We start from the raw sequence: 12,510 nt of genomic DNA on the forward strand, positions 1-12,510 counted from the left end.
GTAACACTTGGTCATAACCTATTCTTGCTTAATTTTTATATTCAGACTTCAAAGAAACAGCATGGGTCAGTTTTTTGTGTTAGTTCTTTAAATATCTTAAGTTTCACTGGGGGTTGGACTTGATGATCTCTAGGTGTCCCTTCCAACCCCTAAATTCTGTGATTCTGCACTGCAGTAAGGACCACACGGTGATGTATTACAGCTTCTGCTTTGTATACATTCTGTACTGAGAAATATAACTTTGTAAAAATGCTTTTTCAAACAGACAAAATCTTCCTATTTGCTTAAGGCCAGTTACAAGTCAGAGTGTGTCTGTAGCTTAAAAGACTTTTTTTTGTCCAGATGTCTGTGAATATTAAACAATCACTGAAGTACCTTATTGCATTTCTCACAACCGATGCCACGTGTTTGTGGTTGAGCGATTCTTGCTTTTAATAAGCTCTATTTGATGAATCTTTATGGATTTTCTCTATTAAAACTTGAAAATATGTAACTTCTGATCTAAAAGCTGGGAATTCTTTCTTCTAAAAATCTTTACAGGGCAGAGAGGAGTTAAACGACCTTCTGGTCTCAATTATTTCTTTGGCTGAATAAATTTAAGTTAAAATAATAGACTGATCCCAGAGCTGCAACAGGCTTTGACTGTAGAGGGGTTTTGGAGTTCAAATTCTTTGAATTTTTGTCTAGAACCCAGTTAACTTGATGTGTAAATGTGACACAAAAGAGGTAATTGGCGGCTGCCTAAATTGGCGTGTTCCTAAACCTGTTCTTGGCATAACAGGAAGCCATTCCCATGACGTATTGTCTGTACTAACACAGTTGTTTGTGGAGAAGAGCCCTAAACTGGATGGGAGCTTCTAAAAAAAAAAAAAAAGGCCAAAATAAAACCCAACCCTAAACCTGCAAATATCTAACAACCCAAATCAAAACAAAAGAGCCCCATGCTGAAAACAGCATAGAATTACAGGCTTAGTTGAGAAACATTGATGAAGCCTTTTCCTTTATAGGTGGTTGACAGATAATTTGGATATTATAGCCACTGTCTATGTTGATAAAAGCAAAAAGCTTCTTACTCTAGATAGCATTCAGCGCGGTTGTTTTTCTTCGGGTTTAGTAGGAATTCCTACTAGTAAGATAGTGGTATACCCTGAGCCCTGCACTACAGCGTACCCAAACTGAATCTGTGTTACCCCTGTGTGGTAGCCCATAGGGAGAGGAAGATACCCTGGCAACTAAAGTAGTGGAGCTGATGCTTGCATTCATCCAGACATCATAGAAAATGATTGTCCATTGTTGTCCTGGATAAATTATAATTGGATGTTTATATTGCTGCTTTAAGTAGGCTACTTGTGGAGTTTGAGTTCTGTGATCATGCAGTTGTGCAGTGACTAAAAATGACCCAATAAAATACAAAGTGGTTGATGATGTGGTCATGTGCTTACTCCTATTTTCTCCTCTTAAGTTTGTTTTCATCCTTCTTTCTTTAATTGTGTGAGCAGGTGATTGGTACAGTGGTCCTGCTGCAGACCTGGAGACAGAACCTGATGAGGAATGGGTAAAAAATAGAAAAGATGAAAGTCGTGCTTTCCAGGAATGGGATGAAGATGCTGACATAGATGAGTCTGGTAAGTAAACTCAGATTTTGGTGAAATTGTCTTTCCTAGAGATACCGTAGCTATAGTGATCTTATGAAATGGATTCATTGGTCTAAAATCTTTCATTTCTACTAGATTTTCATATTTGATTCCCATACTGTAAGATAATGATAGATGCAGAGACACATTCTATCTAGGTAAATGCTTTCTAAGCCAAGCAGACTTAAGCAATGAGAAAAAAACTTCAGAAGTTTTATCTAGCAACTACTCGGTGTTGCTGAAGCGAGTGCATTTTGTGTCCCTGTTTTCATCTCCTGACTCTCAGTTGGATGAAGAAGCCACCACCACCACCAAAAAAAGGCAGCTGATTTTGATGTGCTGAATCATTTAATGTAGGAGAGAGCAAATGTGAGACAGGTGAAAGAGGAGATATGGGGGTGTGTCAGGAGTTAAAAAGCAGGAAGGAGATGCTTTGTCTCTAGGAAGTTTGGGTGAATCGTGTTTCATCTTAATGTATTCTAAAGAAGATTTGTATTAAGCTGTTATCGCAGGATGTGAAGTGGCCTATGAGATGGTATTTCACTGTATACAGCAAGTCAGTGGAAGCTGCAATCCCAAACTATTTTTACTTGCTGTTGGAGTCAAACCCTTCAGGACAGTCAGAAAGATGAACAGATATTAAAGATGGAGCTAAAATTCAGCAGGAGTCTTAATGCAGGGTGTTTTCTGAAACTTAAGTGTTGTTAGAGGTTCTTTAGTTTCCTGATAACCTGTGTGAGCTAAGCTGACAGCATGGATTTCAATTGGCCAAATGCATTTTAAGTGTTTCTCTTTGGCTTTATTTTGCAGAAGTAGCAGCAGAAGATTCACTTGCTATTAATATAGCGCAGATGGAAAAACGTTTACTTCATGGCTTAATTCATAATGTTCTCCCACATGTGGGCTCCTCAGTGAAGACGTTAGTACTGGCCTACAGCTCTGCAGTGTCTAGCAAAATGGTATGTAAATCAAAGCTAGCACTTAATAACTGTGGCTGTGCAGCCTGTAATTAGTAACTGATTTGTCTGTGTTTAAAGCGCACTGGTTATGAAAACAAGTTGCTGTTCAGAATAATGTAAATGCATATATTGACTGTGTCACTGTAGTCTCCTTGGCTAACAATTGTGGATTATTCTTCCTTTTTCAGGTTAGACAGATCTTGGAGCTTTGCCCCAACTTGGAATATTTGGATCTCACTCAAACTGATATTTCAGACTCAGCATTTGAAAGGTTTGTGCTTTTGTGTTTCCTAAAAATCACAGAGTAAAACTGAAGGGAGGGGGAGGAAGCATTCAAGCATATGCTACCCCATTTCAAATATGAGTGAGAAATAAAGAGATCAGTCTGTATTCACATATAATGAAGGAATATACCAGAATAACAATGAATGGTACAGTAAGTGAAGCCTGATGTGCTAATGGCCACTTTAGAATCCTTGTCTTTGCTATTAAAACCTAGCAAAGTATAGCAGACTGTATGCTTTTATAGTTAATAATGCAACAGTGTTACTATAGATCTGATTTGTTTCAGTTGAAATGTAAAACACAGAAGGGGTGAATTTGCATTAATATCCAAGTTGTTCCATAGCAAAGACTATAATCACCTACAGAATGACTAATGCCATACACTGAGTGTGTGAGCAGACCTGATGCTCTCTGAAAGAAAAGGGAAGTTCTTGGAAGAACGATATAGAATCTAAGGTCGCAGATATCTGTATTTCCCTTAGGAATATGTTCTTTAGTGTGTGTGTAGCTGTAATGTCTGTTTGTGAACAAAAGGATGTAATTGCTCTTTATTTTATTTCAGTTGGTCATCAGTTGGTTGTTGTCAAAACCTTCGCCACTTTGATCTGTCTGGATGTGAGAAAATCACCGATTTGGCCATAGAGAGGTTTTCCAGAGCTCTGGGTATCATATCAACTCACCATAACAGAGGTGTTCTGAAGGGCTGCAGAAACAGGAATGCTAAGACTTCGTGGAAGAACAGGGAGATGACTCTGCAGTCCAACAAGAAGTATAATTGTTTGCACGAAATCAACAATGAAAACCTCATTGAGGGAACAGACAGTAAGCATCACTGGACTAAACCCGATGGCTCTGAAAACTTCAGTTCTGCATATGTGTGGATGCTGAATGCAGATGATTTAGCTGATATTGAAGATGCTGCTGAGTGGAGACACAGAAATGTTGAAGGATTTTGTCTTGTGGAGCCAGCATCCCACATTAATTGTTCTGCATCTTGCTGCAGTAGAGACATTTATGGTTTAAGGACTAGAGGGTGGCAGCAGCACTGTGCTTCTACTGACTTCATTTACTGCGGTCACTCATTTTGCTGTGCTGGAACAGCACTAAGAACTATTCGAGCACTTCCAGAGTCCTCTGCACTGTGCAAAAAACCACCAAGGACTAAACAGTCAGAGGAAAAAGACTTGGCCTACTCTGGCAGTGACAAACCAGATGAAGAGACTGCACGAGTTCTTCAGTTTCTCAGTCTGTCTGGGTGTTACCAGATCACAGATCGTGCTCTCAGGTGAAAAGACGTTTCTGAGCTGTTTTGCTGCAGTGTGGTTTTTGTATTATCTGTGTGCTTGGGTTGCTCTGGGTTGAATCCACCTAGTCGCAGTTTAAGCATTTACATTGAGAACATCCAGTATATCTTAAGCAGTCCTTGCATCTCAAAGTATTGAGAATAGCAGATGTGAAAATTTTCTCCCAACTCTTCCTTTGAATGAAAGGATTAAAAAAGTTTCTTTTAGACAGCTCCTCTGAAATGAAGCACTTTGGTAAGTTTGCTTGCAGTAGATAAAAGCCTGACTTATTACTCAATGCCTTGTATTATGTCAGAAATGTGCAGCTACAGCTTCATAATGAAAATGAGACAAGACAGAAATGCTTGCAGTCACTTGCTCAGATGTGCTGTAGCTCCTGGGACTAATTAGAGCTGCTTGCAATTCAAGACTTCGTTCCTACTTGTACTGTACACTTTAGTCCACGGAGAAACACTGTGAAGCACCGCAGGCATTGAATTGCCTCTCCATACACTTTGACACAGAATTTAGAGTACAGCTGTTCAGGTGTCTCCTAGCAGTTATTCAGGGACAGACAGCTGTGCTTTGCGGCTGAGCCTGATGTTGTCCAGGTGTAGGAGCAGACTGGTACTGCTGTCTGTGGTTTATTTGGCAATGGACAGGTAATGCTGCGTGTAGTTGACATGTTACCAGTGTTATTCTTCTCTGAGTCCTATAGAATCAAAGGAAGACTTGATGCTTGAGTCATAGGGGGTGATTAGTTGTGGTCTCACATCAGTGCTTTTTGGTTACAGGGAAATGTTAAGAGTTGAGGGTATATTCTGCAGTAAGTGCTTCTTGCACTTCTGTAGTACTTTGGGTCCCAGAAGAAAAAATAATGAGACTCTAATGTACATTCATTTCATATAAACTGAACTTTATACTGATAGCTGGTTTTGTTAGTTGTTCTTTTTCCTGTCTGCTGACAAGGGAGGGTTTTGTATACTCATGCTTTTAGGACATAAAAGTGAAAAGGCCTTTGCTTGAACCTGGAACATGTTGATTGAAGCGTGAGTGGCTTTGTCTGTTCTCCCCTTTCTGATGGGTTTGCTGTCCTGTGAGTGCAGAAGAGCAGTCAGCCTGAGTGTGGGGTCAGATGCACTACAGCCTTGAGGCTGCTTTACCTGCAGTTGAACTCCTGCACTTGGAGTGAAAATAGAATTTGGCTTGAATAGTGTGTAGTGCTGTGATGGCAGAGAGAGGCTCAGCTGGTAAAGATTCATCTGACCCAAGGAAATACAAATTTGAGTTTCAAACTGACTAATAAAAACATAATACTCGAATTGTTGGAAATTTTACACACTAAACTTGCAGTTCTGTTTTTGGGATGTGTTGAGAAATACACATCGCCATGGGAGTCTCACCAGTATCAGTGGTGTGTTGGAGAAGTGTGTCATGCTGGCTCCTAGAAATACTTGGTCATCCCCAGAGTCATTAATGAACAGTGGTTTCCCACAGAACTGTATTTCTGTCAAAGGGAATTGTTAATTTCTGTAGAGATGGATTCATTTTTCAGCCCTGTCGTGTGGCTTCAAGGCTGATTAACCGTATGGGATGCCAGACTTGAAATTAAGTGGCTTATTAGAGGTGTGGTTTTCTTGCAGGATGTTAGTAAATACGTGACGTGGTGACATACAGGAGTACTTGTCAGCATAGTGCTGTGCCAGCTTTTAACACCCCTCTTTCTGTCTGTTCACAGGGCATTGACTTTGGGAGGAGGACTGCCACACTTGGAGCACCTCAATCTCTCGGGTTGTCTCACTGTAACTGGTGCAGGCCTGCAGGATTTAGTTTCTGCATGCCCTTCTCTAAATGATGAACACTTTTACTACTGTGACAACATTAACGGTAATGTCTTTTTATGAAGATGTGATCCTTGTCTGGGGAGTAATGTCTGGCTTAAGGATGTTTAAGAAACAAAGAAAAAAATCCCACCGCCAAAAAAACCCCAACACGCTGCAGCACTGCCAAAACCACACAAACTAAAAGCCTGCAAACTCTTTTCTTGGCTGCACAGCACTGAATTCAAGTGCTAATTACAGAATCAGAACTGTTATGTCAGGTTGGCTTTTTGTATTAAGTTTAATGCAGTTCTGTATTGCCTAGGGGGAAGACATTCTTAGTCCATGTTCTCTTACTTTCTAAGCCTCTATTACCTATGCTAATCTGAAGTAAGTATATAACTGATACATGGTTGTCTTCTTCATCTCTTCCCTGTAAATGATGTTGAGTGCTTTCTTTATGGTGCTAAATCAAGAAAGAGCTGTCATTAGATTTGTAGCTTAGTGATTTTTTTGGGGGTGATGGAGAGAGGGCAGAGCTGGTTATGCAAACCTCACACGTTACAGTGGTTTGGGTGTAGAATACTATCATGTGTCCTTGTAGGAAATGTAACTTGGTCTTTCTAGCTTTGCTTGAATTACTTAGGGTTGAACTTAGGCTGGAGAAGGATCTGGATAAATGCATAAAATATGTTTGTAGTGGAAGTCTTAGCGTTTACTGCACTGCAATCCAGTCTTATGTCAGGTCCAGTAAGCATTCATAGCATTAGAGATGGGAACCACGGTGTGATTTTATTCCATGTGTGAACTTAAAACAGGTAAGTGCAACAGAATGGAAAGGAAGGATAATTGGGTTCACAGGGCTATAAGAACTGTGTGTAAAACAATACGGTATTTCCCTGATAGTTCATGGCAGTCAGCTCAGTTGGCATCTATACTGCGCTGTAGCCACAGCAGCTATACAGGATGCCACAGCTTTGGTACTGTGAGTGAAACTGTACCGATGCTTGGGTATTCTGTCCATTGAAAGTCATGTGAGGTGATGTGCTTTACTGGACTGGATCCTTATGTTACAGGTCAGAGTATTAAATCATTTTTGCTTCCATAATTTTTGGATGACTTCATGGACTTTTGTGACACATTGATGCATTTCTGGTTTGTTACCTGGTTCTTTTCCTTCTTGACTTCTAAAATCTCTCCTTGCATTTCAATCTGGAAACTTTTATACCTTTTTAAAATCCTTCACTGACTCTTTCCTGCATCAAGTTGAACTTAATGTCTTATATGGAACCCTTTTCCTCCTTCATTTTATTCCTTTTTTCTTATAGTTTCCTATTTTTCCACTTGTCAGTAATACCAGTTCTGATGCCCTGGTTTGTCTTTAGCTTGCCTCCTTTAGCTGTCTGTCTCCCTTGCTCTAGTCTCTAAAATACAGTACATAGTTCAGAATCTCTTGTGTGAGTCCTCTGCGGCTTTAAAGCTGGATTGTTCCATAGTAACCCTAAGAAATGATTTGTATTACAACAAAATACATTTTGGAATGATTTTGTAAAATTGTCCTGATGATCTGCTTGTTTTTCCTTCCTTTTATACTGCTTGCTGGAAGCTTTGACTCTATCAGCTTGTCTATAAGCTTGCATGGCTTTGGGTTAAAGGTTACTTCTGTAAATAGGAGGCAACAGAAATGAGAGGATATAGTGGTGGTTTTGCATGTAGTGAGAAATAGCAGCATCTTGGAATTTGTGGTGGTGCTTTTCTTTTCTTTTTCCCTTTTTTCTTATAGAAGAGATATCTAAGCTGAACTCTGCAAAATGGCCTTTTGTACCTGAATTCTCTGCAGCTTTATCAGGATACCGTTCTTTATTTTCCCCTAAAGTTCACTGTGATGGTGCTGAGCAAATATCTGTTCTCCTCTGTGGGCAACAGAACTCCTGGGACATTGTTTGGTATTTCTGAAGTAACCGGAGGGAAAGTAAAAAGCTGCTTAATTGAGATCAGTCTGTATCAGAAGCTGTTTGCGTTTCTTTGCTCACACAGATTACATCGAGTGCTGTACAGGAATCACTGATCTGTAGAGAATAATTTCATCATGTTCTTTGCCCACCAGCGTATCAGGGATTGTTTTGAGGAAGGTTTGTTCTGGGATCACACTGGAAAACCTGTCAGTCTTGCAGGACAAAGTATGGTGCCAACAGCACGGAATTTAGCCATCTTTGAGTAACAGGGCACTGCTGTGATCCTGCAAGTAAAGCCCTTGTATTTCCACTGACAGCCTGTCTTCAGAAGTCTTGTACTATCAAGCCTGGGCCTGACAGAAGGCCCAACATAAGCAGTTTCACTCATGTTCTTGGTGGAGATCTTGCTGGACGTGTCTGCAATTTTCAGACTTCCATTTCAAATGCTGTTATACATGTAGCTGTTGTACGTAGCCCATAGGGTCAGTCACAGCTGTTGTACAGCAGTAATGTGATGCAGCTTGTATGAGCAGAGCCTGTAAACCTGCCTGCATTTCCAGATTTAGTTTGTTTGTTTACTGTCAGTCTGATTCCAGTTCTTGGTTTGCATAGTAACGCTTGGTTTGGAACCTCTGCCTGCTTCGCTCTGTGCTGGAGACTTGGAGTTCAATAACCCTCAGCTGCAGGTGAAAACAAACCCGTTACACTCCTCCTAATTGCTGACTTTGGATGTCTGAAACACATTTGTTTCTTCAGTCGTGCTAAACTCAGTAGGAAAAGTTGAATGTTTGGTTACCTCTTGCCACTTAGAAACTTCTACTTCCCCGTTTTGTCCTGTTCTGTCTCATCTGTGTTCAGTCTCTGTATTACTTTCAGTTTTAAAGCCTGTCATGCTTCAGGGTTAGAATGTAATTCCTATAGCAGTATCTCACTGCTGCTTTCACATAGGATTTAAATTCTAGTGGCTTTTTAAAAGATAGGTTTCATGTGCTGAAATTAAAGGAATAGGGTGTTAGTAAAACAAAGTTGTGGCAGTTTCAGGTGATTCTCTCTTCACTTGTGACACTTAACATTTGTTGGTCACAGCTGGATCTGTTTTCCAGCAATGGAGCTCAGAGCTTTGCAATTTCTGTTTAGCTTTATGCACTCCTGTGTGCAGATTTATGCAGGGGTATATTGGTATTACGATCTTACACTTGTAAGAGTTTGATCCCTCCATCAGTTCTCCAGATAACAAAGGCACTCTGATAATATTCTGGTGTGTAACTTCACCAAAGGCTGACAAAAAGTAGCACTTAAGGACAATGTTAATTTTAAAATCTCCATTTATGTTTTCAAGATCAATGCTTAATTGGATCACTTTCTTGTAATTCCCTTGTAATGTGCTGCACTACCATCTGTGGTATCTGCTGTTGAGAACAAAGGAGCCTCTCGCTGAGCTGTGTTTCTAAACCTGTGCGGTTCTTCCTCCTGCTTTGGGCTGTGGCTTTGCAGCGGTGGCTTTGGAAATGAAGCATCTTTTATTCCCTCCTTGTGTGTTACTGACAGCCTCTTTTTGCTGCCTTCCTGCTGTCAGGGTTTAGTCTTTATGTAGCCGCTTGGTAAACTAAATGAAGAACTGGGGGTGGCAGGAAGCCTTTTTCATCTCGGAGGGGTTGGAGATCAGTCCTGCTGTAGACCACGAGTATTGCTGCTGCCTAAGGTGAGACCTACAGGGATGTGGTAGCAGCAGCCAGCTGTGCCTTCTGTCAGTGACTCTTCCACCCTGGTTTGGGTTGGTGTGCATTGTGTGAAACTTCTGTCTAGGAAACTTCGTATTCTTACTGAAACCAAGTAATCAACATCAAGTAATGAGGTAGCTGTGTTCCTTTCTTAGGGCGCCACACACATCAACATTACCAGGTTTTGAGCACACCGAGGGCTGTTCAGGAGGAGTAGGTAAACCTTTGTTCTGGGTCACCTGAAGTAATCCGATGTACATTTAAAGAGCATTACAGTAATCCAGTTTAGAGGCAGCTAAACCAGTAATGTAGACTGCGGCAGGTTAGATGAGACTCTGATTAACTTTGCTTCTCCAGGTGAATGACCCCAAACGTCATTTTACTTAAGCACTTCACAATACAGAACACAGGGAATGTTCCCTTCTTAGGGATGCTGTGGTTCTGTTAGTTTTGTCACAGCCATTATTACTGGAAGGCTGACGGTCACTTCAGATCACTGTGATGTGCTGCTTTGCTCTGGCAGTGGGGAGGAAGGTCAGCTCTGACTTGGAAAGCACTGCCCAGAACATGCTCTGCTAAGCCAACTGTTCAGAAGCACTGAGCCTCCTTTTAAAAGAACTTTGGAAGAAGCTTTCAAACTCTATCTTGTAAGTGATGTGAAAGAGCAAAGCACAGCCCAGGTGAATAAAAAGATTAGTAAATGGGTTCACCTCAAATTAAAACACTGCTGTTGTCCTTCGATTATGGCTTCAGGTTTGTTTTATTCAGTCTCCTGCCTGCTACCTCAGTTATCTTGTAGAATATCGCTCATCGGTGTGTGGCGTGAAGCACAAAACTGATCTGAGGACACTTGTGTTCTGGGGGATTAATTGTGACTTCAAGTTACTGCTCAGGGGGGAAAAACAACCAGATGTAGCGTGGTGCCCTGATTTATTACACTGTTTTGCTACACCTAAATCTATCTGAAACCTATTTCAAAAGGGTTTGATTTGTTTCACATACGGAGGGGGGGAAGTGGAATGTCCTGCTTAGTTCTTTACCAGTTTGCTTCAGTTAATTAGAATTGTGCTGCTGAGTTACGTTGGGTGTCAGAGTTCAGCCAACCCAATGCAAATGTTTGTGTTTCTGAAGCAGGCGTATGGCTGCAGGAAATAAAATCCTATACTAATACACTTTATAGTTTCTTATGATCACTTTTAACACTTCAAATTAAAGGGAAAACAGTAAGTGAAGGTAAGTGGAGGTGGGTAGTATTACAGTATTGGTTTATGCTGTCTGTGCTCACAATTTCCTTTGCTAGGAGCTCAGTTTTAGCTTTTATGGCTTCTGATAAAGCACCTTTACTGTCACTGCAGATTTTGTTTTAATGTCCTTGGATTTCCAGTCAGTACAGGAGCTTGTAGCCAGCTGTGCCGTGCTCATGGAGAAACGCTTTCCAGACTGAGAGCTGTTCCCATGTGATGGGCTGTTTTCTGTAACGCCATGATGGCATCCTCTTGAGTCTGAAGAAATGGGAGTTAAATCTGCATTATGAAAATGTGCTTCCAGCTTAAAAGGCAGCTGTGGGAGCTTCCTCAAGTTTGCAGATTGGCGGTTGTTCATCCTATACCAATGGCACCAGTGGTGTTTCAGGCCTTGCCAGTGTTGAATGAGATTTTGTGCTTAAGCAAACAAAAGAAAGATGTTTTATCAATGACAAGGTCAGAAGATTTCAGCCTATCTTCTTCGTTTCACATGTGTTCTGTTTTTGTGCAGGTCCTCATGCTGAAACCGCCAGTGGATGCCAGAATTTGCAGTGTGGTTTTCGGGCCTGCTGCCGCTCTGGCGAATGAGCGCTGACTTCTGATCTTTCAGTCTACTTCATTTAGCTGAGCAGGCTTCCTTTCATGCACTTTACTTACAGTTTGCATCTTGTGTTAACAATCCTTGGAGTGAGATCTGTTCTACTAGGCTGACCCTGCCCGTAACTTCAGAACCTTCAGTGTACTGTACAGTGTTGTAACAATCTCACGATCTCATTTGGTTTGAAGGGTGTTGGGTTTTCCTTTACTTTATTTGGGGAAGATGGGGAAAACACGCAGATATTTTTTTTTTAATGCCACTTTCTTCCAAGTTTGGCACTTAAATATACTTTAATGGATTATTTTGTGTTAAGTGAATGGTTTCTTATTTCTAATCCATCAGTACAATATAAAGCTCTGCGGCTAACTGAAATGTATTGTTTGCATTTGGGTAACAGTAATACATCTTTAGGAGCCTTGTTTCTCCCTCCCTTTCCTCTCATCTTGAAGTTGTCCTTTATATTGCAAAATTAGGGTAATTCCCACTTTCCTTTTGCATTTGGTTTTGTATTTGGGCTTGAAAGACATAAATAAAACATTCCCACCAATAAAAGCTTGAAGCACCAGTGTGTGATGCAGCTTTTGAAGTGTGATATCAAGTGTGAGATAAATAGGGGTGAGCTGTAGAGGTTTGGTGGGGGCTGGATGGTGGTAGTGGAACTGTGAGCCTTGAAAATGTGCCCTCCTTCCTGCAGTGATTCCCAAGCAGCTTCTAGGAAAGTTAGTTTTCATTCATAAGAAATCTGTGGAAGATGATTTCCCTGTTGTTTTGATTTAAAATGGCTGCTTCATTGAACAGCAGGGAGGAGCAGCAGGGATGCAGAGAAGCCAGTGTTAGGCTGAGAGGGAACGGTGCTAACAGGAGCAAGGAGTGATGTATGAGGACAGCACACATCTGTGTGGGGTGTTGGGGAAGAGGCTGTTCCAAGAGATGGTGAGTACTGTGACCTATGTGGTTATCTATCTGCTCTTACTTCAGGTGTAAGTTAAGTTTTCTTTCAAGCAGATGCAG

General features: G+C 41.0%; 1 protein-coding gene across 3 annotated transcripts in view; it reads left to right on the forward strand.

The window, feature by feature from the left end:
• Positions 1-12,051, forward strand: part of FBXL5 (F-box and leucine rich repeat protein 5) — a 28,930-nt gene extending 16,879 nt beyond the window's left edge. For all 3 annotated transcript variants that reach the window (XM_015862617.3, XM_085545728.1, XM_085545729.1), the window contains exons 6-11: positions 1,500-1,625; positions 2,445-2,593; positions 2,782-2,864; positions 3,441-4,163; positions 5,900-6,048; positions 11,413-12,051. In XM_015862617.3, the coding sequence (XP_015718103.2) occupies positions 1,500-1,625; positions 2,445-2,593; positions 2,782-2,864; positions 3,441-4,163; positions 5,900-6,048; positions 11,413-11,489 (1,307 nt within the window). In that variant the 3' untranslated portion in view covers positions 11,490-12,051. The remainder of the gene's footprint in view (positions 1-1,499; positions 1,626-2,444; positions 2,594-2,781; positions 2,865-3,440; positions 4,164-5,899; positions 6,049-11,412) is intronic.
• Positions 12,052-12,510: the final 459 nt, after the last annotated feature.

Source organism: Coturnix japonica, chromosome 4, assembly GCF_054131305.1.
Source record: "Coturnix japonica strain WE chromosome 4, WE-NBRP24, whole genome shotgun sequence".
Classification (NCBI taxonomy): domain Eukaryota; kingdom Metazoa; phylum Chordata; class Aves; order Galliformes; family Phasianidae; genus Coturnix; species Coturnix japonica.